This window comes from Cornus florida, unplaced genomic scaffold (genome assembly GCF_030987335.1).
Source record: "Cornus florida cultivar Cherokee Brave unplaced genomic scaffold, ASM3098733v1 CherokeeBrave_3.0.0_Hap2_Chr10, whole genome shotgun sequence".
Taxonomy (NCBI): domain Eukaryota; kingdom Viridiplantae; phylum Streptophyta; class Magnoliopsida; order Cornales; family Cornaceae; genus Cornus; species Cornus florida.
This window is the reverse complement of record NW_026775580.1, coordinates 50,721,509-50,747,757: the sequence shown is the minus strand read 5'-3', so window position 1 is coordinate 50,747,757 and position 26,249 is coordinate 50,721,509. Positions and strand designations below refer to the sequence as shown.

General features: G+C 38.6%; 1 protein-coding gene across 1 annotated transcript; it reads left to right on the top strand.

Moving 5' to 3' along the window:
- Positions 1-1,731: 1,731 nt before the first annotated feature.
- On the top strand, positions 1,732-2,846 carry LOC132279395 (gamma-glutamyl peptidase 3-like). The gene is made up of 2 exons (XM_059781354.1): positions 1,732-2,145; positions 2,286-2,846. Exons 1-2 carry the CDS (start codon positions 1,828-1,830, stop codon positions 2,631-2,633), a joined length of 666 nt encoding a protein of 221 aa, XP_059637337.1. The 5' UTR covers positions 1,732-1,827; the 3' UTR covers positions 2,634-2,846.
- The last annotated feature ends 23,403 nt before the right edge of the window (positions 2,847-26,249 follow it).

Genomic DNA, 26,249 nt, shown 5'->3' with positions numbered 1-26,249 from the left:
AGACGACCAAACCTCAGTAGTGAGGGGACCAAACATCGCTAGATAGAAAACACCACATTGGACTGCATGGGTCAACGTGCCAAATTTTGATTATTGTTATCGTACACTGGATGGCATCACGCAACCCACCGTTCTGCCCCCAGTATAATGGACGGGTAGTCAGGATGTAGAGTCCCGTCCTTATATAAAAACATAGAAACCCGTTGTCAACTGATGACTTTGGGATGGTTTTCATGATCGAAAACTTTCGTCTTGCCGTTTGAGCCAAGTCGCGTCAGGATTATTATTTCTTCAGAGAACTAATCGTTTCCATAGACGGCGCCAGCTGTTGACGCGGAAATCCTCACGACTCGAAACGACGACGTTTACCTGTAAAACAAAGGGACGTCACCTCGAATGGCACCGGTGGGGTGCCGGCCGAGGACCTTCCGACGATCAAGTTAGTACTTATAATCGTATCACATAAAAATTATGTATATTTTGTTTAAGAGTTTTTTCTCGTACCTTCTTTAACGGCTTGGTGCCCTATTTATTGCTGTCGATTGGAATCAGATTGATCCCGCGGGAGATTGGCTTGTGCGAGATCAGAGGAGATCGATTGTTACCAAATTTGTCGGGATAAGATTTACTCCTTTGACTTCCTCAAATTGTGCCAAGATGATCCTCACCCTGTTGAACCACATTGTTATTCATTATCCTGGATAAGAAATGTCATTATTCTTATCCGAGGAAAATCTTTATCTTTGATAATGAAATATGTCGAAGAGGTCTAGCGGTTGGTCAAGGTAAGTTATTTTTCCCTATCAGTAATATATATGTTGTATCTAGGAAGAATATGCAATAATAATTAAGATGTTTTTCATGAGATCTAATATTTTAAAAGCAAGTTAAATTCAACCACTTTAAATAACCAAAATAGGTCACCAGACTCACCATAAAAACGACATTTCTAAGAATTTGGGAGGTCCAAACAATTTAATTTTCCTACACAATATCGCTATTAGTAGTCATAAATAGATAGCATTAATCGAGTTTAAATTAACTACCATTGCCTGGTCTAACGTTTGAAACAAGTGCACCACTGGTTTTACTAATCACTGGTGCCAAGAAACTCATTATTCACTGGTCATCCGTCTAAATTAATCTCTTGATACATTATTCTGTCTCCAAAATGCAAGATGACACTCAACAAGCCTTTGGAAATAATAATTCTACCAAAAACAAACAAAATATCATAAATTTGGTTATTATTTAATTTGTCAGCCCAAACCCAAACCCATATTATTTTGATTTGCAATTTCTAATCCAAGTCGAAGCGCTAGAATTAGTCCTTGGTAGTCGCCCTCTCACTTTGAACCAGACTCGCTCGTAAAATAGTATAGCATTAATTGAGTTTAATTAAATTAACGACCATTGCCTGGTCTAACGTTTGAAACAAGTGCACCACTAGTTTTACTCTAGAAAGACAGACAGACAACGTGGCTGTAACAATTATGTATGTGCATGTAGATATATATATATATATATATTCCTCACTCGGTTTTGATCACATGGTTACGGTCAATTCTCTCTTCTCTCCAAGAATTTATATATATATATATATGCAAAGTCGACCCACGCCACATATATGTATGGAAATTTCCATATCACAACACATTGTTGGTCTGCTATGCCTATAAAAGGACCCTTGCTCCTCAAAACATTTCATACTTGATTACATCATCCTCTCTATCTCTATCTCTCTAGCTTTATACATATATCTCTTCTCTCTAGTAATTTTATTGCACACACTAAATCTCTCTCTCTCACACGCATTTAATTAAGATCATGAAGGTTGAAGTACAGAAAAGATATGCTTTGCTACTAGCAGCAAAGGATTCTGAGTATGTGAAGGAAGTGTATGGTGGCTACTTCAATGTGTTTGTTGCAGCTTTCGGGGAAGAAGGAGAGAGGTGGGACTTGTTTAGGGTTGTTGAAGGAGAGTTCCCGGACATGAATGAGCTCCAAAACTATGACGGCTTTGTGGTCAGTGGTAGCCCTTTCGATGCCTATGGCAATGACCCTTGGGTCCTCAAGCTTTGCTTTCTTTTGCAAACCCTAGACTCCATGCATAAGAAAGTCCTTGGTATTTGCTTTGGACACCAGGTAATAATTTATATATATAGTAGTACTTTTCACATTGTGTATATAATTAATTCATATTGTGTTTACTACTAATATATACAGTATTTGATATATTCATTGAAAAGAAACTAATCCATGGTGTTATATATATATATATACAGGTTTTGTGCAGATCATTGGGTGGAAAAGTTGGGAAGGCTAACAGTGGTTGGGATATTGGGCTTAGAAAAGTGAAAATTGTGAAAGATTTCTCCCCATGCAGTTTCCTTGAAGGCTCAGAAGAAATCCCAGCATCCCTTTCGATCATTGAATGCCACCAAGATGAGGTATGGGAGGTTCCTGTGGATGCTGAAGTGATTGCATATTCGGATAAAACCGGTGTGGAGATGTACACCATCGGAGACCACATTTTAGGGATTCAAGGTCATCCAGAGTATACCAAGGACATTCTTAACAATCTCATCGATCGTCTTCTCACAAACGAATCTATAGAGGTACGTACTAATTAAGTTTGTTTCTTACTCCATTAGTTTTTCATATAACTTCATTTCCCTTTCTGTTGAGCTCATTTTGGTTGCTTCATTAATTATTACTTGCAGAAAGGTCTTGCTGAAGAGGCCAAGGCGAAATTGCAGATAGCCGAACCAGATAGGAAGTGTTGGGGAAAGATTTGCAGAGGCTTCCTCAAGGGCAGATGAAATTAACTAGCTAATTAATTGCAAATACAGCCAAATTACTTTTGTTTTGATATCTTTATTCGTTTTATATAACCACCTTGGTTATATAGTATTTACTAAAAAAATAATTTTTAAATTTACAAAAATAGAAAACTTGGTTACATTTGCATACTCTTTGATCCGATAATGAAGAAATAAATATTTACAATAACATTGATTCTACATTAACATATCATGTGTGTCCATTACATTTGTCTTACAAGTTAAACCTAGGAGAACCATTTGTGAAATTCCAGCAACTTGTTCGGATATATAATATGCCAAAACATGGTATGAAAGGGATGGTCGATCACTCTGCCATTCATTTGAGCAAACAATTTACACAATAGTTGAAGCGAAAGGAACTTGACTCTGAACGATGATTTTGCTATCATAATGATGAATTTTTTTGAAATTTCGGACAAAAAATTCCACTATAAACATTATGAAGAGGATTTCAAATTGTTGGAAAAAAGAAAAAAGAAAAAAAAAAAAAAATTTTGAGAAATTAACTATAATTAATGTGGGTTCCACCGAAGTACATTTTTGTGCAGTTTTTTCAATGGTATGCATGAAGAAAAATTCTTTTGAGATGTAAAAATTCTAGGGTCCAGCCAACTAAGACATTTCTTATGTTTAAATTTTAATTAATCAATAAGACGAAAAGAAGAAGATTGACTGCTAGACAAAAAGTATGACATGGATGTGAACCCAAGAAATAGAATTCTAAATAAGAGAAAGGGTACAAGTCTCTTTCTCATTATTATTATTATTATTATTTTAATTTCACATTTACCTGTCTTTATTAAAATTCGAACTCTTTATCTCTTTTTAGGAGATAAGAGCCTGATATCACTAGACCACTAACCCCTTTGATGTATCTTTCTCATTATTCATGTCTTGTTAGTCAAATACTATCATAAAATTTTAAATTTCTTAAAGAGGGTTTGATATAATTTATTTATTTTTAGTTGGACGGGCAGAGTGCCAAACGTGCAAATATATGATCAATTGCCGCACAAAAAATCCAATAGTATGATCACTTGGGCTCTACTTTTCTTTTGCGCGCCACATATTTGATAACCGGTTAGAGATATTTGAAGTGTACCGGATATGTTTTTCGAAACATGTCCAAAGGAAACATCGGTGTTTCATAATACTTTGGCACTGACACACTATAGCTCAAACATTATAGCATGCTTTTTTAAGCGGTAATTTTGTGAGACTAACATTTTGACATTATTAAACATATTTTTATATTTTTACTTTTGAAAATCTTGTAACAGATTTTAGGCTTCCAATTATAAATAAACACACACGAAGAATAAAAATTAGAAGTGCAACTTGAGTTGGGTAATCCAAACCCAACTCGAGCCCAGTCCGTTTTTTCATAGATTTGGGTAATCATTTTTATAATTAGGGTTGGGCTTAGATTGACATTCTTTCTAGATTGGATGAATGAGAAAAATATTTTCCGGATAATATGCAAGAACATAGTATGAAAGGGAGGGCCACTCTGCCAGTCATTTGAGATAACAATATAGACACAATATATAGTTGGAGTGAAAGGAAATTGACACATGAAAAATTCTACCATTATTAATAGGATTGACAAACCAAAATTAATATGGGTTTCACTGAAGTACTTGATTTAATGATATAAACATTTAATTGAATTCAAAATATGTTGCATTTCATTCCAAAAAAAAAAATTTATTTTTTATTTTTTATTTTTTTATTTTTTGAAGCAATTCAATTTAGCAAGTGAAACATACTACGTAACTTGATCTAAATTAATTTTACACATAACATGAACTGAGACTGTCAAAATGGTAAATGATCTCCTTGGGCCCAAATGTAACCTTTCAGTATATATATATATATATATATATATATATATATATATATATATATATATATATATATATATATATATATATATATAACTTGATCTAAATTAATTTTACACATAACATGAACTGAGACTGTCAAAATGGTAAATGATCTCCTTGGGCCCAAATGTAATCTATATATATATATATATGAAGATACAAGAAATTTCTTTCTCTATTTGGACAAAATATCCTTACACTTCAAGATTTTTCAACCCCTTTTCCCTCTGTTTACAGCCTATTTATAGACTGTTACAGACCTTCTGGACATTTTCTAACTAACTCCTTGCATTGGGCTCATTCATTGGGCTTCTCTAGTCATGGGCTTGATCACTTCCAACAGGCCTTCAGCTTGATTCTTCAATCTTGGGCCTGACCTGCGAGAACTTGGTTTTGTCTAAGATCACTTACCCGGCCCGTTTCTAGCCGCATGGGACGTACCCGGCCCGTGCCATTTTCGGCATCCTCATCTGTCCCCATAATCTCCCCCTAATTAATTAGGGTGAAATTATCAATGGGAGCTAATCATGATTTGGTGGCTTGGGGTGATTACGTGGAGGAACGAGCAGTCGGCTAAGGAATAAACGTTTTCGAAATTCGAAATCTCTTTACCTTCCTGACGTCTCGGTTATTGGGTTCACCTTTCTTTATAAACCCCCAATACGTATTCTCAACCTTCTTTGCTGTCTCTATCACATCTCGCTATCAATCAACTCACTGTTCATCCTTTCCAGCAAATCAAATCTTCCCCCGGTGAATCCCTATGAAAGATTCTTCCTTCTCGGCTACTTTGCAGCATCTTTTGCAACCTCCAATCTCATAAGGTTAGTTTTGTTTCCCTTTCTCTTTTAAAACTTTATACTTCCTTGGGGATTGTGTTCGTCTTTACCATGCCCATCGATATAGACATTCTTTGCATGAAAATCCAACTCCCTAGCAACATCCATATTAGGGAGTGTCCCAAGAATGTAGACATTAGAACTGGTGCCGGCCTTCTTCCTGGTGAAATCTTATTTTCCATCCTTCACCTTAACATTATTAAATTCCCTTTGCATCCTTTTTTCAGTTACGTCTTTGATAGGTTGAGACTTTCCCCTCTTCAAGTAAACCCCAATTTTCTTAGGGTTCTGTCCGTTCAGCTGTTTTTGAACCGTGATAGGGGTTTAGATCTTACTATTATAGATCTTCTTCTCTGTTACAAAGTCAGCAAGATCAGGTTAGATGACATGTATTACCATTTTTACCCTATTATAAAAAGATCCATCTGTACGGATAAACTCGACTCTGAGAAAGGGTGGAAGAAGAACATAATTGGGTTTCGGGGGGCTTGGTTTGCTCCGGCTGCTAAGGATTACCCCGTCCTGAACGTCTTCGGTGAATACTCTATTTCTTCCTACAAAAAATTCAAGACCCATAAGAGTGATTGCCCTTGTGAAATTTGCACTCCTCACTTCTGTTCTTTTGTTTACAATTCTTTAGGTATTCCTCATAATGAACTTAATTACAGCATTTGCAGGGATAGGATCAACCACCTGAAGGAATACGTTCTGAGCAACGTTCCTTCTTGCTCGGAACTCCTTGTGTCGGAGAATCTCAGCGATATTTCACTCCTCGGCACGACCATGAGTCAGCTCCGAATCCCTTCTTTCAGCAGAAGGAAAGACCCTCCTAGGAGTATCACCGCTCCTACCCTTGCTTCCTCTCCAGCCTCGGCATCCGCTTCTGCCACCACTTCCAGCACCAGCCGAATGTTGTGGTTGTCACCAACCCAGTTGTCAACGCTTAGCCTGTCAATCTGAGCACTGCTCCAGGGGCCAATAACCCTTCAAGAGTTACTGCTCCTGTCCAAAATAAGGAACGAGGGAAGAGACCTCAGCCTAATAGTGAAACCAACCCCAATGACATCCCTCTCTCAAGAAGGATCCAACCCTTTAGGGTGGGTGAATCCTCAATTCCCCAGACCATGGCTATCAGCACTCCTGGAACTGGTGGAACTTCTACCTCCCTTCCTGAACTAGTTCCTTGGAACCCTTGATTCATTCGAGCAAATGGGTCGATTCTCAACACAAATGACACTATGTTCAAGGATGGCCCAACCGCCATGGCTTATTACAAGAACTTATGGTCCCCCAAAGACATCGAGGTGGCTAAAGTGTTGACCCAGAAGGAAACGTTCAGCCGTTTTCCCCTGGCCGCTATGGAGGTAATTCTTAATCTCTCATTTGGTAAGATTAAGTAAACCTTTATACACTAATCTCTTTGAATATACGCTCGGCTTAATTAGTGCTCGTGCATTTATTTGCAGACTTTGTTTGGGATGATGACGATGTAGAAGAATGTCGAGTCATCCAATGCCTGAGTGCGTAGGCTTGCTAGTGCGCTTGATGCGGCCAACAAAGAGAATAAAATCATCAGCACCAAGAACGCCGAACTGATGGTGCAACTGAACAATGTTGAGAAAGAAAGGGACATTCTGAAGAAGGACGCAGGTTCCCTTCAAGATGAGAAAAACGCTCTTCAAACTGAGAAGGATGTCATGCTGACCGAGCGAGAGGCTCTGAAGGCAGAAAAAGATAATCTCCAGCGCTTGTTGGATGACAAACGGTCAACGCGGCTAGCTCTTGAGAAGAGAGCTTTGGATGAAGGTGAAGCCTTGCTCAGTGTCATAGGCAGGGTTGATGGAGGAATGAGGGCTCTCCATACTCGTTTATCTTGAATCGGAGCCCTCAGGTACGCTGAAGGGTACAAAAACGGCTACATCGACCATTCTCCTCCTGAAGGTCAGACCAGTTCATATGCCGGCCCTAATGATGTTGACAAAGAATTGAAGATCAACCTTCCCGGAATCTATGCTGACCCAGACCCCACTCCAGACGAGCACATCTTTGAAGAATGCCAAGAGATTGTTTCCTCCAATGTCATCCCTATCCCCTCATCTGATCAGCCTCTGGATGTTCTTCCTCTATCCACCATGATTCTCCCTCCATCTATTACCGAGGGTGAAACGCAACAGAATGAAGTGATAATCTAGCTCGACTCTCCTTCCCAAGGAGATGGGACAGTTAATGATAGTGACGAAAATGCTGAGCATGGTCAGGAGATTGAAGAAACTGATAGGGCTAGCTAAGAGCTTGCAGATGTGCCAACTTTTTGCAATGTATTAATTTCAATTGGATACTCCACTTTTGTAATCCAAAACTTGAATTTTAATGAGATAAACGATTTTTGGCCAACTCTTAATATCATCTTGTTGCTTCTATCTTTTGACATGTATCTGGTGCTCATCCATGATAACATTCTAACAATTAATTTCATTTCCAGTGCAAGTTTTTGGCGTTCGGCTCGTAGTGCCACTTGCCATTTACTTAAAAGTGTTTGGCATTCGGCTCAGAATGCCACTTGCCACTTACTTTGCTAAGTATTTGGCGCTCAACTAGAATGCCATTTGCCACTTTCACTTTTCATTTTTGTGCAAGTGTTTGGTGTTCGGCTCAGAGTGCCACTTGTCACTTACTTTGCTAAGTATTCTTTGCTTATTCAGCTTTTGTTTTCTTTTTTTTCTTGAAACAAAATGGCATTTGTTATATATTTTGGAAATTCCATGCATACATTTGTGTGTACATAACTCGAAGCGCGCATTGCTTAAAATGGAATTCAACTTCCTACTGGTAGTACCTTTTTAGGGATGTAGCATTCCATAGTTTATTGACCAACCTTCTAGCCATGGTCTCCAGAACGTATGCCCCCTTTCCTATGATTTCCGCAACTCTGTATGGACCTTCCCATGGTGACATCATCTTCTTGACAATTGTCACCTTCTTCTTCAGAACTAGATCACCAGGTGCAAAATCTCTATGCTTCACCTTTTTGTTGTGGCTATTTATGAGCGTCTGCTGATAAGCTGCGAGCCTTACTGATGCTGCTGCTGTGTCTCTCTCTTCTTCTAGTATTATCGTTCTGCTTTTGATTCCATGCTAAGCTCCTAATAGTCGGAACTAAATGCTCGATCGGTATTACTGCCTTAGTGCCATATGCCATAGCGAATGGGTTTTCTCCGGTCGGTCGTCTCGGGGTTGTTCTGTAAGCCCACAGGACGTTTGGGAGCTCATCCAACCACTTTCCTTTTTCTTCCTAAAGCTTCTTCTTTATACAAGCAAAGATTGTTCTATTCGTAATCTCAGCTTGACCATTTGCCTACGGGTGGCTGACCGCTGCTAACTTTTGATTGATTCCATACTCTTCCAACAATTCCCTCACTTGCTTGCTGTCAAGATTTGTCCCATTGTCCATAACAATCGACCTTGGAACACCAAATCAACAAATGATATTACCCCAAATGAAGTGTCTCACTTGAGTATGAGTCACACTGGGATATGGTTCTGCCTCCACCCATTTGGTAGAGTAATCTATTACAAGCAGAACGTACTTATTCTGCGATATGGCGGTTGGTAGCGGGCCAACCTCATCCATCCCCCATTGCGCGAAAGGCCATGGTTTGGCCATTACGTGCAAGTCTTTAGGTGGTTGGTGGATCAATGGTCCGAACCTTTGGCACTTATCGTATCTTCTGGAGAATTCCTCCGTATGTCGCGACATGTTCTGCCAAAAATATCCCTGCGTCATCGCTTTGTGCGCTAGAGACATTCCCTCTGAGTAATTACCACATACACCTTTATGGATAGTTCGTAATATCTGCCTAGCTTCTATGGGGGTAGCACACCTCAAGTAAGGCCCTAATTAAGACCTCCTATACAACTGGTTGTGCACTATGGCATACTTTGCAGCATGCGATCTGATCTTCCTTACTTCATCTCTTTGCTCGGGTAGAACACCATCTCGTATATAAGTCATAATTGGATCTATCCAACTCAGCTCATATGGTATGACATTCACCTGCCAAGGATCAGAGCTTGATGGTTCTTCAAAGATAGACGGTTGGCATAACACACCAACCGGAATCACCCTTGCCAGTGTTTCTTCAAAACTCAACGCACTGCATGTTAACCGATCGGCATCTTCATTACGCTCCCTCGGCAATTGGATGAACATAATTTGATTAAAACTCTTAGCCTCACGCATAACGGTAGAACGATACGCCTCCATTGTTTCACCTTTGGCTCCGTACTCCCCAATCACCTGCCGAACGATCAGCTGCGAGTCGCTAAAAGCAACTAAACTTTTGACCTTTAGTTAATTGGCCAGCCTCAATCCAGCCAATAATGCGTCATATTCTGCTTCATTATTAGTCGCCCTGAACTCAAGTCTAATCGCTTGACTCAATGTGGTGCCTTCTAGCATCTGCAACTTAACCCCAATTCCTGCCCCCATCTGATTTGAAGAACCATCAACGAAAAGTTTCCATGAAGATTCTCCAGGATTTTCCTCCGGCTCCTTCACATCACACTCCAATAGGAAATCAGCCACCGCTTGTCCTTTGATGGCTGTTCAAGGTTCATACGTTATATCAAAGGAGCTCAGCTCTATTGCCCACTTTGTCATTCTCCCAAACAAATCTGGCTTATGCAGAATCACCTTTATGGGAAAAATGATCAGAACGACTATGGGATGGGATTTAAAGTAGTGCCTGAGTTTCCTCTTTGCATTTACCAAAGACAAAATCACTCGTTCGGCCTTTGAGTACCTTCTCTCTGGCTCAGACATTGTTTTGCTGACATAAAACACTGGGAACTGCTTACCTTCTTCACATCGTATCAGAATGGCACTTGTTGCAATGCTGGAGACTCCAAGGTATAGGAAAAGCTTTTCACCTGATTTTGGAGCAGTTAAGACTAGTGGGTTTCGCATGTACTCTTTCAACCCGATCAATGCTTACCTCTGCTCATCCCCCCAAGGTTGCTTTCCGTAACTCCTTATTGTATCGAAGAATGGTTTGCAACGGTCTGATAACTTCGAAATGAATCGACTTAGTGCCGCTATGCGTCCGGTGAGAGCTTGCACTTCCCTGACTGTGTTTGGTTCTGTATTTTTCAGTAGAGCCTCCACTTGGCCTGGGCTAACTTCAATCCCTCTGTTATTGACCACGTGGCCAAAGAATTGCCCAGAACCTACACTGAATGAGTACTTGGTCAGGTTCAACTTCATACCGTATCTCCTCAGTACTCCAAACACCTCTTGCAAGTGTTGCAAATGATGGTCCTTCTTTTTGTTCTTTACCACCATGTCATCGATATAAGCCTCTACGGTCTTACCAATTTGATTCTTAAAAATCTTACTGACCAGCCTTTGGTACGTGGCTTCAGCATTCTTCAGTCCGAATGGCATGACCTTGTAACAGTAGATCCCTCGTTCAGTAACAAAAGATGTCTTTTCCTCATCGTTCAGATCCATAGGGATTTGATTGTAACCTGAATAGGCATCCAGAAAGGTAAGCCGTTTGTACCCAATTATAGCATCCACCATCTGATCAATCTTTGGAAGTGGAAAGTTATCCTTCGGGTAGGCTTTATTCAGGTTGGTGAAATCAATGCAAACTCTCCACTTCCCATTCTTCTTTTGCACTACAACCACGTTCGATAGCCAGGACGAATATTGAACCTCTCTAATGAATCCAGCTTCTAACAACCTATCAATCTCATCGTCAATGATCTGGTTGCGCTCCGGGGTGAACCTCCTCTGCTTCTATCGTACAGGCTTGACGCTCAAATCTATGTTAAAAGAATGACAAGAGACAGAGGGGTCGATCCCTGGCATGTCAGAATGTCTCCAAGCGAACACATCCGCGTTCTGAGAAAGGAAATTAACTAATTAGCGCTTTTCTTCCTCTGCAAGCCTTGAGCCTACTCTTGTGGTACAGTCTGCCCTCAAATAATCAATTTGCACTTCAACCAGAGGTTCTTCAGTCAATGCCGGAGGCTCCTCTTCCCCATTTGTGCTGGGGGGAGGTTTTTGTAATTGCTATCTCAAGCTAGTAGTGCGGAAGGGAGCTTTTCCCTTCCTAGCGGCTTTTAGAGTTACCGAGTAACACTCCTTGGCTATAACTTGGTCCCCATGGATGTCAATCACCTTATTCTCATCCGGGCTCAGACATCTCATTATCTGGTGTAGGGTCGATGGGACTTCCTGGACCCTATGTATCCACCCTTTCCCTATCAACATATTATAAGACGGATGGATCTTAACTACCACAAAGCTTTTAACCAGTTCCCTCTTGACAGCTCAACAAGCAATTCTACCATACCGATTGGTTCTACTCGCTTCCCACCGAATCCCAACAACAGATTTCCAATAGGTTTTAGTTTCTCAGGCTTGATCTCGAGCCGATCGAACGTGACCCTTCGCATAATGTTCGCACTGCTCCTTGGGTCAATCAGCACCCTTCGCAATAGGCAATCTGCCGTCGTCAAACTAACGACCAGAGGATCTTCATGAGGAATCTGAACTCGCAACGAGTCTGTACTGTCAAACTTTATCTATGTTGAGGCATTTTGTTGTTGCAGAGCGTTTACACTGCCTATTATCCTCTTCATCTGTGCTTGACGGAGACACGTTCGGAGTAACTCTTCTGACTCTTCGGATTGTTCAGGTCAGCTATGAATTGCATTTATAATCCGAATAGGTTGGGAGCTATGGTGGCTTGACTTCTGATTTCTTTTAACCTGTTCAGCGGGTCGGTTCTGCTCCATTGGTGGCCCTTGGACATATCCTGTGAACTCCCCCCTGGATACAACATCTCCACTTGCCTCTTTAGGTTCCTGCATTCATTAGTTAGGTGACCAAAATCACTATGAAAAACATAGTGTTTGGACTGATCCCTCTGCTCGAGAGGTTGTCTAATTGGTAGGGGAGAATGAAACTTATCTTTATTTTCTTAGAATAGCCAATCTAAGGTGACCTTGAGTGGAGTGACCAGTTCTTCTTCCCTGGGCCTCTTTTCTGCCTTCCAAAAGGTTTGACGCTGCGGCGGAGCTTGTTTCCGCCGGATCTTGGCTTTAGACTTCTCCTCTGTTGATATAATGGATGTCTTTCTTGCATTAGATGCCTCTTCTTCTTCCAAACGCACGAATCTGTCAACTCTTTCGTTCAGTTCATCCATGGTCTTCGACGTATTCACCACCAGGCTTGTGTGGAACGGTGTCCCTCAGTTCATAGCCAACTTGAATGCTTGAACTGCCGTGGAGGGGTGACATTCCATTACCATGCTCTTGACAAGGTTGAACCTGGTAAGGAAAGCTTGGAGCTTCTTATCTTCATGCTGCTTCATTGTAAAAAAGCTTAAAACATCCTTGGTCGGGCGCTTATTCCCATAATACTGGCTTATGAACTTATCACACAAATCTTGGAAGCTAGCGATTGAGCCTTGGGCCAAATTCTTGAACCAATTGAGCACTGGCCCAGCTAAACTTATAGGGAAGCACTTGCACAATAAAGGATCATTCTCCGTGTTTAGAGCCATTTTTAGCTGAATGTGGTAAATGTGATCGATCGGATCAGTCGTTCCGTCAAACAGAATGAATACCGGTATGGAAAATTTCCTCAGATTCAGAGCATTCAAGATCTCGTCAATGAATGGAGAGGCAACCGTTCGTGTTGACAAATGGAGGGCTTCATTTTCCCTTGAGAACCGTGAGGGAATCCTCCGATCTTCACATCTCCTCTCTGAACTCCTGTAATCATACGTAGCCATTGAAGACCAGTAGGATGGATCAAGCGATCTTTCCTCCATGAACTCCCTCTGCCACGGTGACGTAGCTCAATAACGACCAAACTCCATGGCTTCCTTGCGCCTCAATCTTCCTTGATTTGTATCAAACGCTGTGGCTTCTTCTCGCAGGACCCGCTCGCGATGCGGATCTAAGTGTATAAATCCCTCTCGATCTTCCATTTTATGTACATTTGGCAGTAAATCGCCTGGCACGATCTCCTCACGATGAAGATCTATGTGATTGTCTCCTTCCTGATCATTTTGATGAGCAACATTGGACTGCAAAACTCTCTCCCCTACTAGAGGTGGTCGTGAAATGACCGGAGCTTCTCGACGCTCCATTCCAGCTCGCAATTCTGCATTCTCTCTCCTCAAGACCTTGATCATGCTCATCAGTTCATCAAGCTTCGTCTGTTGGCCATTCTCCAATGGATTTGAGCTCTCACCTCCTATCATAATTCAGGATCGGAGCAAAGTCATTAACTGCAAGTTCCGGATCAGATCTGAACTTTGTTGATGCGAACGTACTAGATCTAGACTCGAACTAGCTAAATTCTGATCTCCTTTGGCCAGATCTGAATCTCTCCTACCGTGAACTTGTCAGATCTAGCCATACTAAACAAATCACAATTGCGTAGATCCAACGCGAATCTTTTACCACCAGCCAGAATCGAAACTCTACAAGATAAATTTCGATCGCACCGATCTGGATTCAACTTTCAGAGATCAAGTTTTTTCTTCACGAACTAGTCTGGATTGAATCAATCTTGATCGATTCAATCTTGATCGTTTCCCACAGACAGCGCCAATTGAAGATGCAAGAAATTTCTTTCTCTATTTGGACAGAATTTCCTTACACTTCAAGATTTTTCAACCCTTTTTCCCTCTGTTTACAGTCTATTTATAGTCTGTTACAAACCTTTTGGACATTTTCTAACTAACTCTTTGCATTGGGCTCATTCATTGGGTTTCTCTAGTCATGTGCTTGATCACTTCCAACAGGCCTTCAGCTCGATTCTTTAATCTTGGGCCTGACCCACGAGAACTTAGTTTTGTCCAAGATCACTTACCCGGCCCGTGCCGTTTTCGGCATCCTCAATATATATGTATATATATATATATATATGTTTTGCTTCAATGTTCTGAAAAAAAAATGGTAAATGATAAAATCTCACTTGCTTACCTAAAAAATACAAAGAAAAAATATATATATAAAACCTCACTTGAACTTTTTGGTTTTTTAATAATCAATCCACTTGCTGCCCGATCACTTCGAACTTTTGGAACAGTGTAAATTCTATATGGAAGCAATATTTATTCGTAAATTACGTTCATCATTTAAATTCAATTAGTCACTTTTAATGATACTCAAACTCCTAAAGAGAGCGACGGATTTAAAAATTTATATGAAGAGGGGCAAATTTATATAGAGTATAAGGAATTTTTTTATTATTATTATTCTTTTTATAATTTCAGTGGAAACAATTTTAAAATTTTATAGATATAAATATAAAAAAGTACAAATTTAAGAATATAAAATATAATAACAAAAATTTTAGTGAGGAGGGACGCTCCCATTGAGCTCATGGTAGATACAGCCCAACATGCAAACTTGTTTATAATATTATATACAGTGCCTTGACTAACATTTTTGTGCAATTTTTCAACGGTATGCATGAAGAAACATTCTTAATTTCTATGTTAAAATTCTTGGGTCTAGCCAAATTAGACATTTCTCATGTGATTAATTGGTCAAGAAGAGGAAAAGAAGAATATTGACTTGTAGAGAAAAAGTGCGTACTGGAAAAAGCCCACACGATACAGCAACACAGAAGTCAATATAAGAACAAATATATATAATATAATATAAGAACATTTGAATATCACCGGAACCTTGTTTAATTAAGGAACAATGGTATGAATGTGAACACACTTTAATGTAATGGTATGAATGTGAACACACTTTAATGTAATGGTATGAATGTGAACACACTTTAATGTAATGGTATGAATGTGAACACACTTAACAAAAACACTGGCATGAATGTGAACACGAGTAAGTAATAGAAGTCTAAGCAAGAGATACGTGGCGGAACCGGGTACACGACCCGGTTAGAGCCGGATCCCGGCACAATTAAAGGTTAGCATAACTAAAATAAGTTATCAATTAAAATAAATAAAATAATTTATCAAAGAATAAAATAATTTATCAATTAAAATAAATCCTATTATGCTTCAAGGTTAACACAACTAAAACAAGTTATCAATTAAAAAAAAAATAAAAATTGTTTAATAAAATAATTTATCAAATAATAAAACAAGTTACCAATTAAAATAAAATAGGTAATTGTTTAATTAAAATTTAAATTTTTACCTTATTGTAAATTAATTAAATTTCTTTTTACAAGTTAACCATGATATTAACAAAAAAAACTTTTATTTTCGTTTTACAAGTTAACCACTACTATATTAACAAAAAAAAAAAAAAAAAAAAAAAAAAAAAAAAAAAAGAAACCTTTATTTTTATTTATACATTAATTTACTTTTTTCAATTTTAACCTACTACATTTATTATTTATTTACTTTTTTCCCTTTCTATACCTTTCTTTTTCTCAATTCTAATTATGTTTGGACTCTTACAAGTTATTACAACCCTGAGATTACTTGGATTTCGACTTTGCCATAGAAGGCAACGTTGACGCGTTCGACGAGAGCTACGAGTTGATCGGAATGAATTTTCATTTGCGCCACCTTTGCATGTTTGAAAATAGGGGATTTTTGAGGTTTTTGCTCTTCATTTGAGGTAAAGATTCCTAAACCATGCAATCTTTGATTCTAGTGAGTTGGTTCTTTTGTATTTGCAATCTAGTATGCCTAATTGTAGTAATTGTTCATGGCCATTATGGTTTAGATGTATGTGTATATGTGAGAAGCATGATTGTTGTGATACTACGTGTTGAATTGCATGTTTAAACTAATTGTTGTGAAGATACGTGTTTAGTCAATTTTTCTATATGTTGAATTGCATGTTTAAACCGCTTGACGTAAAATTTCCACACGTTCGGTTACAAACCAGTCGCCTTGAACCACACTAACCAGTCGAAGTGTAAGGGTTACATGTCGATCGGTTCCTGAATGTTTTACCATTGTGGTTTATTATCTCTACTTTGCCCTTTTCTACTCACTCATGTATATTGTTACACATTATGTGACCAGAATATTACATTAATTATATTTTGACCCCGAAAATAACTGTATTATCCCCGAACTTCACCTTATTCATTGTATGACTCAAATAAATGACTATTGTACCCTTTTGGGTCTTAAACCATTATAATTATGCTAAATGACCACTTTATCCTTGTTGGGCTTTAAAATAGTAATTTAACGTGAAATGACCGTGTTACCTTTGGATGATTTCAGGTCGGGTAAGGATCCGATTAGCGATCCGGATCCAGTGGACTTGGGTCGTTACAGCTACGTGGATGGCAACCCACGTTGGGTTTTTTTCTGCATAGCGACCTACAGGTCGTCGTGGGATAGAATACCAAGTCGTCGCTGGCGATCTAGTTCACGCTGTGAGGAACAACCACCAAGGTCGTTGTGTTAGCGAACTTAGGTCACCATGTGGAGGACGGTTGGGTCACTATTAGCGTCACAATGCAGATGAAGAGGGACAACGACCTTTTTGCATTGAACTTATAAAAAATAAACCATCACATCATGTGAACTCTCATGGACAAAGTTAATAATTAATTAACTACCAATACAATAAAAAATATTAAAATGCACCCTCTTAAAAAATTAGATTATCAAAAAGGAATATTTAATTTGAGATGGAGGGTGTATTATATTAGTGACATTTTCGTACACTTAGAGAATAAATCTCCACAAATTTTGTTTTTTGTTTTTAAGCACAAAAATAACCACTAGTCAATATTTCAAACATTCTTTTGTTGACAAAGAACAATGAAAAAAATTCTTTTATTAATAGAAGAGATTAAAGTTCCTAAGTTCATGCATTTATTGTTTAACATAAAAACCTATAATTTCCCACAAAATAGGCATTTTATATGCCCCCACTATTTTGGTACATTTACGCTTGGTTATGGTAAGTGATTTTTTCTTCATTTCTCGGTGTTTGGAAGACTCCAGGGTTCGGAAATTATTTTTCATATAAATCATTTTACCCCCAAATGACTGAAATAGATTTGCCAAAATAGTTTCGTAAGTCATTTTCCACAAGTTACATTGGGTCATCTAACCATTCGTATTCTTATTGAACCCCTCTAACAACTAATTTTTTTTAGTCATCACAATCTAAAAATCTAATCTTCAGTCTTCTCTCTCTATATATATATAATTTTTTTTTTTTTTTATTGGTTTTATTTGTCCTTTAAGTATTACTATTTATTACCCTTTTACCCTTTTTTCTCTCTGGCTAGGATGATACGTAAGGTTTCTAAGGTTTGGAGGTGGAAGACAACTCCATGGAGGAGGGACAGCCATCCTTTACCATGGGTAGCGTCCTACCCGTTTTGTCCTCCTCTTCTCGCCCTACATGGAGTTCACTCTTGATGAACTCTACGTCTGATCACTTTACACCTTTAACTTATTATAGTGAAAGTCAAAACAAAGAGTTTATTGAGATTTATGATGAAGATATTGCGGATGAAATGAAGTACTGGGAAAATTCAGTTGTGTGTTACGTGCTGGGAAGCAAGCCATATTATCCATACTTTAAGGCATTTGTTCAGAAATGATGGCATAAGGATGCAGTGGTGGTTTCTCTGCAGGATGGTTTTTTTCAGGTTGACCTCCCTTCCGAGGAGGATTTGATTCAGATTCTATCAAGGTTCCATACGTTTCAAGGACGGGCAATTATAGTGAAAAAATGGCATAAGAGTATTCAGTTGGAGCGTGATCCTCTAGTTTCGATACTTATATAGATGAAGGTTTATGATCTTCCAGTTCATGCCAGGAGTGGAACTTCGGTTTCTAAGGTTGTGTCCAATATTGCTAGACTGGTGTATATGGATGCTATTACGCTCAGTAGGGAGTAGGGAGAGAGGTTTATATGTGCGGGTTTGGCTGAGATGGAGGTCGATGGGGAATTTTCGGAAACTATCAAAACAAGGTTACATGGAGTGCAGTTTCAAGTTCACGTTGAGTATGAATGGAAACCTCTAGTATGTGGTTTATGTAAGAAGATGGATCATAATGATAAGATGTGTCCATTGAATAAAACGAAGGTTGTGAAACAAAAAGAACAATGGGTGGTTAAGAAATCCGATAAGGAGAACGAGGTGTGTGATAATAATAGTGCAAGTAAGGCGGTCCAGGAAGACATGGAGGGGTTTATAGTGCAGTGATCAAAAGGGAAGAATAGAATTGTGGTTCATGAAACACAAGATAAGATTACTGTTACTAATGCTTTCCGGGTGCTTGATGATGATTGTGAAAGAGAATTAACTGGTGAGAACAATGTGGAAAAGGATAATATGGTGGAAAAGGATACTATGGTGGTCGAAAGGCGTATGGAAACTGATGAACTCCAACAAGATGTGGAAGATACTATTCCAGCAGAAACTGAAGAGAAGAAGGTAGAACAATCAATTGAGCAAGTCTCTGTGATAAACCAAATTCCTCTAACAGAAAGAAGTTTATCCAAAATGCAGGTAGAGAGTGTTCATATGGAGATTAATGAGGAGGTTAAGTGGGAAGAACATGGTGGATTTACTGAATCTAAATCATTAGATGGTGGAGTTACCTCTAAGAAGTAGAAGAAAAAGAAGAAGAAAGAAATTGAGGTTGATTCCAACAGTGTGAGAGTTACTAGATGGATGATTACGGGTGGGGTTATTCCACCACTGACTAGTGCTCAATGATTGGTTTGTGGAATGTTAGAGGACTCAACCGGAAAGTTATGCAGACAGAAGTTAAAGCCTGGTTGAGTAGTTCCTCGTTAGCATTGTGTGGTTTGGTGGAAACAAGGGTGACTATTGGTAAGTCTCAGAGAATTCAAGAGAAGATTAGAAGGAATTGGAACTGGGTGAACAATTATAGTGCTGATGATGGGGGGCGTATTTGGTGTGGTTGGGATCCCAGTAGACTTGTGGTGTCTGTACTTGAGGTCACAGCTCAAATGATTCTTTTGCAGGTTCAAATATGTGGTTCTTTAATTAAGGTGTATGTGACTTTTGTGTATGCAAAGAATACTGCTACTGAAAGACAATCACTCTGGAAGGATTGGTGGATAGTACACATATTATTACAGGTCCTTGGCTGCTGATGGGGGATTGGAATGTGGTGAGATTCAATTCTGAGAAGTTGGGAGGTAGACATCATTCTCATAGAGTATTTGCTCAGTTTAATCAAACTATTAACACTTTGTGCCTTGCTGATGTGCCTGTTACTAATGGTGTGTATACTTGGTGTAATAAGAGGTTTTTACACAAAAGAATATATGCAAGGCTTGATAGGGGATTAATAAATGAGGATTAGGCATAGGCGGTTCCTAATTTCCAAATTGTGTTAACACCCCCTTTAACCTCTGATCACTAGGGGTTGTGTATTAGCTTGCCTCTTAATATTGCAGATGGTCCCAAGCCTTTCAGATTCCTTGCAGTCTGGAATTCTCAAGCTGTAGTTAGGGATGTGATTTCTGATGTTTAGAAAGGGACGACTAGTGAAGATCCAATTAAGAAACTGTTGTATAAGTTAAAATTGACCAAGAAGACAATAAAGCAATGGAATCAAGACAAATTTGGCTCTGTGTTTGAAGAGGTTATTAGCTGCAGAAAGAATCTTGCAATGACTCAGCAAGCATTAAAGAATGACTTGTTTAATAAGGATATTATTAAGCAAGAGGATGAAGATAGGCTGAATTTGGAGAATGCTATATCTAATGAAGGTTTATTGTTGTCTCAGAAATCTAGAATCCAATGGGTTAAAGATCAGGATAGGTGTACAAAATTCTTCTTTCAAAAGATTAATCAACACAGGAAGAGCAATAATATCACAGTGATTCAAGAGGCTGGGATTGATATCACTAATCCACAAGTGATAAAGAATATGTTTGTGGACTATTTTAAGGCTGCATACTCTATTTCTAATTCTGTTACTAGTTGTCCAGAGGCAAAGTATATTAGGACTCCTCTTGTAGCAGAGGAAGTATTGTTGTTGGAAGATGATATACAAGGGAGGAAGTCAAAAGCATTGTATTTTCAATGGGTCCAGATAGAGCTCATGGACCTGATGGTTTTTCTGCTAGGTTTTCCCAACAATATTGGAGTATTGTGGGTGAGGATTTTACTGATGCTGTGTTACAATTCTTCATAACTACAGAGATGGGAAGGGGTATTAATAGCTCATTCATTACACTAATTCAGAAGAAGAAGGAGGCCGTGAAGGTTAGTGATTTTAGACCTATATCTCTGTGTAATACTTTATATAAGGTTATAGCCAAAATTCTTGCCAACAGACTTGCTCAAGTGTTGAAAAGAATTGTGGGGAAAGAACAAACTGCTTTTATTCAAGAGAGGAAAATTCAAGATAATATCATTATGGCTCATGAACTATTGAAGGGGTTTGGATCAAAGCATGCTAAACCTACAGTAGCTTGGAAAATTGATCTCAAAAAAGCTTATGATACAGTACGGTGAAATTTTCTTGTGTAGTTGATGAAGCTGTTTGGGTTTGGTAGTAGATGGATTAGTTGGATTCATTCTTGTATTTCTTCAGTATGGTTTTCAATCATTGTAAATGGTTCTCCTCAAGGGTATTTTCAGCCAGAGCAGGGTCTAAGACAAGGTTGCCCTCTATCCCCACTCCTTTTTACCTTAGTGACAGATTATTTTTCTGGCATAAATGATTTTGAGGTAAAGAGGGGTAAGGTGTGTCCTGCTGAGGCTGCTGCTAGGATTGGGTTACCTCTAACCCACCAATTTTTTGCTGACGATCTTTTGGTGGTGGTTAGAGCTAATATGGCCACAATTATTACTTTAAAAAAATCTCTGGAATTATTTGAATCCACTTCGGATTTAGCAGTTGTAAAGAGAAATCAGAATTGTTTTTCACAAGAACAGTTAGAAGATAGTCCACCATTATTAGAACTCTTGGATGTAAGGTGGGAAAATTACCTTTTATCTACCTTGGTTTGCCTATCTCTGATAAGATGTTAAGGAGTAGGGATTGTTCCAGTTTGGTGGAGAAGATTATCTCTACTACAACTAGATGGAATGGGATGAATTTATCAGTTTCAGGTAGAGTAGAGTTATGCAGAGCTGTGATTCTTCTTATGGTTCAGTATTGGTCATCTGTGTATGTTCTTCTAGCAGCAATTATTAACTTAATTGAGAAGAAACTGAGGAATTTTGTTTGGGGACATGTGGAAGACAGAAAGAAAATTCATGGTCTTTGCTGGAAGAAGTTGGCAGCTCCTAAAGCTGAAGGAGGATTGGGGCTGAGACGGCTGGTGGACATTGACAAGGCTTCAAAATGTTGTTTAGCTTGGGATTTCTTGCTATCTAAAGATAGAATTTGGGTGGCATGGTTTGAACAAGTATATTTAAAGAAGGCTTCTTTCTGGAATGTCGTGCCTAAGGAGTCTTCTTCATGTATTTGGAAGAGCATCGTGGCTACAAGAAACTATCTTAAAGGAAATTGCAGATACAAAATTGGAAATGGACAGAAAATTAAGGTGTTCTTTGATCCATGGTGTGATGGAAAGTGCTTGAGTGATATGTTCAATCATAGAATATTGGGTAGTCTCAGTAGAAACAAGAATATTGCTTTGAATGAGTTTATGATTGGTAATCAGTGGAATGATGATATATTGAGGAATGTTACACAGGAAGTTTTACAACTGTTTCATGAACACACTATATATGGAGGCGAGGATCATCTCAGCTGGAAGAATAATTTTAGCTTTAAACAAGCTTGGGAGATCTGCAGAAGTAATAAACCAGAAGTTAATTGGACTAGTATTTGTTGGAGTGGAGGCTGTCCTAGGTGGTCTACACATTCGGTGCTTGTTCTATAGAATGCTATAGTATATGTGACACCCCCACATTTTCCACGCATAAGTTGATCAGGCTTATACATGAAAAACGAGGGATATCAAAAACAATTGGCAATATACAAGCATGGAATACAAAATGATGATAATAAAAGAATTTAGACAGGAAAGGAACACTAAATAATACAACATCCATCCATCCTTTATTTAAATACAGTACTCCATTACAACTTGGAAATCCTATGTCAAGGATCCCTAAATATAAACTTGAGAGTTCAACGTCAAAAGTAAATAAAACTGAAACTGAAGTAATACGTAAAACTTCTATCCTGAACTGGATCGTAAGAGTAGATGAGTTCGGATGGTGGTCCCTCACTGCTAACCTCAACCTTGGAACGGGTACTGACCGTATCCTGAAATAACAACAATGGTGGGTCAACCCCACGAGCAAGTCCTCTCTACTATGACCCAAATCAGAGAATCAAATAAATTAATCATTTATATCCGGATGAGTACTATATCTGTATACATCCTAAGGGAACCATCCAATGTATAACATGACCTCAACCAGAATAGACGGTGATCACTTAGACTCACACTAGGTGGTTAAGTGTCGCCTTTCCCTACCCGGGAAATCAGCTATTATACATGGTGCACGATACTGACAACACAGACTATAACGAACTACACAGTGATAACACCTCTCAAAGTACTGATGAATATACTGAGCATACAAATTAGGCAACACATGCCAATAATATTACTAAATATACTGAGCATGTCCATTAGGCAACACATACCAATAATATTAAACCACATACCCCGACAGCCACACATCTGTCTATAGCAACGAATGCATAAGGTATAAATGAGTCTAAACTTATTAGCCAGCTCACATGGTTCTATATGGCAACACATCTATATAATATAAATGCGACATAATTTGAATAGTCCATTTATTCTCTGAAATGCACACAGCATAATAATCATGGTTGATATATGGTTAACAGTATAAATATCCCATAATATATAATGGATAATTTATATGACGATAACCGTGACATTATTATATTTGAACAGTAATAATGAATACCATAAAATAATAACACCATCTATGGTAATGTTGATAAATAAATCACATTCATATCCGTACGATAAACGGGCCAATTAAGGTTTAGAAATATTAATCGGCCATAATAATACTTAACGGGTATTAAAATAATAATTTCGTGGCCCGTTAAACCCGTAAATACCAACGCAGTACCTAAAAATTCAAGTTTAAGGTTCTGGAATTTACAAAATAGGCCTTAGGGGTATTCTGGTAATTTCTAGCAGCTGTAGAGACCCCACACGCGCCCTCACGCGCCTCCCCACGCGCAGCCCAACCTTCCCCACTCTCCCACGCCCCTCCACGCGCGTCTGGCATCAGTCACGCGCGCGCACGCGCTCCCACGCGCGTCTAGAGAGTTCCACGCGCGCGTTGATGGCTTCCTGCTGACGTGGCGTCCTCCGGTTGGTTGGCTGCATCAGCTTTCCTACATGCGCGCCACATAGGATCAATCCACCTACCTTCCCTCCATCCAACGCTCACGGATCCGGGTGTACCGCGGTAACATGGACCGCGGTGCACCGGATCAATCGCTGCTGTTTAATGGTCCAGATGCGCTCGCATACCCTCCTATGGTGCGCCGCATCACACCGGATCACTCCGGTCATCTCCCCCATTGCCGGCGACCGGAAAACTCGCCGGAAGGTTGCCGGAAATTGCAGAAAAGCCCCGGAAAAATCTAGAAAATTCTAGAAAAATCCCTAAAGCTTTATTTAATTATTTTCGGCCATTATTAATTTCATAGGATATTAAATAAATATATACCATCCTATATAATTAAAATTTCATTAATTTAATAAGATAAAATTTATAATTTAATAATCTACTAACCTTGGCTCTATGCATACAAATAAACTAAACAATTAATTTATTAATTCAAAGGGGAAAAGTAGATAATAACTTGCCTTATGGATTTAAAATAAATCCGCCGGTTGCGCGTAGTCGGGTAAAATCGCCTACACCGGTCCAAGCTTCTTTCTCTCTCTCTTTTCCTTTCACTCCTATAAAATAGCTCTCTGTAATTTTTAAGCTTTCTAACTTAAGTAAGTTGCCTTAAGGGTAAGTTGGCTAACTAATATATATATACAAACTTATATAATATATATAATACAAATATCTAATTTATATTAACTTCTCACCCATTCCTCACATCCCTACCTATAACATTTAAGCCAAGCAAGCCAAGTCAAGCAAAATGTCCTAAGGTTCAACTATGGGAATGAAATCATATCCTAAGATTTAATTTTTCATCATTACATTGATTTAATACTATTATTATTATTATAATTATTATAATTATTATTATTATTTTTATTATTATTATTATTATATAATACAAATTAAATACTTTAATTTAAATAATACTAATTAATCTAAAACATAACCAATAAAATGTCTAAACTAATCATTATACTATATAGAACAAAAAAAATCAATATTACATGCACAAATAAATAAAATTAATTAAATAATTAAATATATATAATTAATAGTTGAATAAATCTACACATTTAAAGAATTAACCTAACACAAAATTAATTTAAATAAACTCTTTAAAATTACGGGGTATTACATTCTCCCCCCATAATAAAGGAATTTCGTCCCCGAAATTCACTACATACCTGTATTAAAGAGCTCTGGATACTTGGCACGGATAATATCTTCCCGTTCCCAAGTAAACTCTGTAGCACTATGATGACTCCACTGTACACGTACTAATGGAATAGTCTTCGTGCGCAGTATCTGATTCCTACGATCGAGAATACAGTAAGGTTGTTCCAAATAGGTTGCATCGGGTTGCAACTCAATCTCACCCACATCAATGTGTTGATATCGATCTTCTTCCCGTAGAAATTTCCGCAGCATGGATACATGAAAAACATTATGTACCCTATGAAGATTATCTGGTAGAGCCAGACGATAAGCTACTGCCCCAATCCGATCTGTAATCATATAAGGACCTACAAACCGAGGCGATAACTTACCCTTTGACCCAAACCGCATTACTCCCTTCATAGGAGAAACCTTAAGCAAAACCTGATCACCAACCTTAAACTCTAAAGCACGAGTTCGACGGTCAGCATAACTTTTCTGTCTGCTTTGAGCTGTACGCATCCGATCCCTAATGATAGCGATCTTTTCTGACGTGTCCTTAATAAATTCAGGACCTAAAAAGCTGTTCTCACCAACTCCAAGCCAACAGACAGGAGACCTACACGGTCTATCGTACAAAGCCTCAAATGGTGCCATACCAATAGTTTTCTGATAACTATTGTTATAAGCAAACTCTGAAAGCGGCAAATATTCCTCCCAATTGCCCTTAAAATCAAGAACACATGCCCGCAACATGTCTTCTAAAATCTGATTAACTCGCTCAGTCTGTCCATCTGTTTGAGGATGATAAGCAGTGCTAAGATAAAGTTCTGTACCCAATGCCTGCTGAAAGCTCCTCCAAAATCCTGATACAAACTTCGGATCTCTATTTGATACGATGGACAATGGTACGCCATGAAGTTTCACCATTTCTGCAATATAAAGCTTAGCATACTGATCTGACGTAAAGTTTGAACGAACAGGCAGAAAATGAGCGGACTTAGTCAATCTATCAACAATGACCCAAATAGAGTTGTGATTATGATGTGAAGTAGGTAATCCCTCTATAAAGTCCATGGAAATACTCTCCCATTTCCACTCTGGTATGGGAAGTGGCTGTAACGGTCCTGGCGGT

What these genes read in the sequence shown, in the direction of transcription:
- LOC132279395 (XM_059781354.1), top strand. Translation starts at nt 1,828, where the DNA reads ATGAAGGTTGAAGTACAGAAAAGATATGCTTTGCTACTAGCAGCAAAG. An exon ending in GTATTTGCTTTGGACACCAG is followed by an intron (nt 2,146 to 2,285) that starts GTAATAATTTAT and finishes ATATATATACAG; the next exon opens with GTTTTGTGCAGATCATTGGG.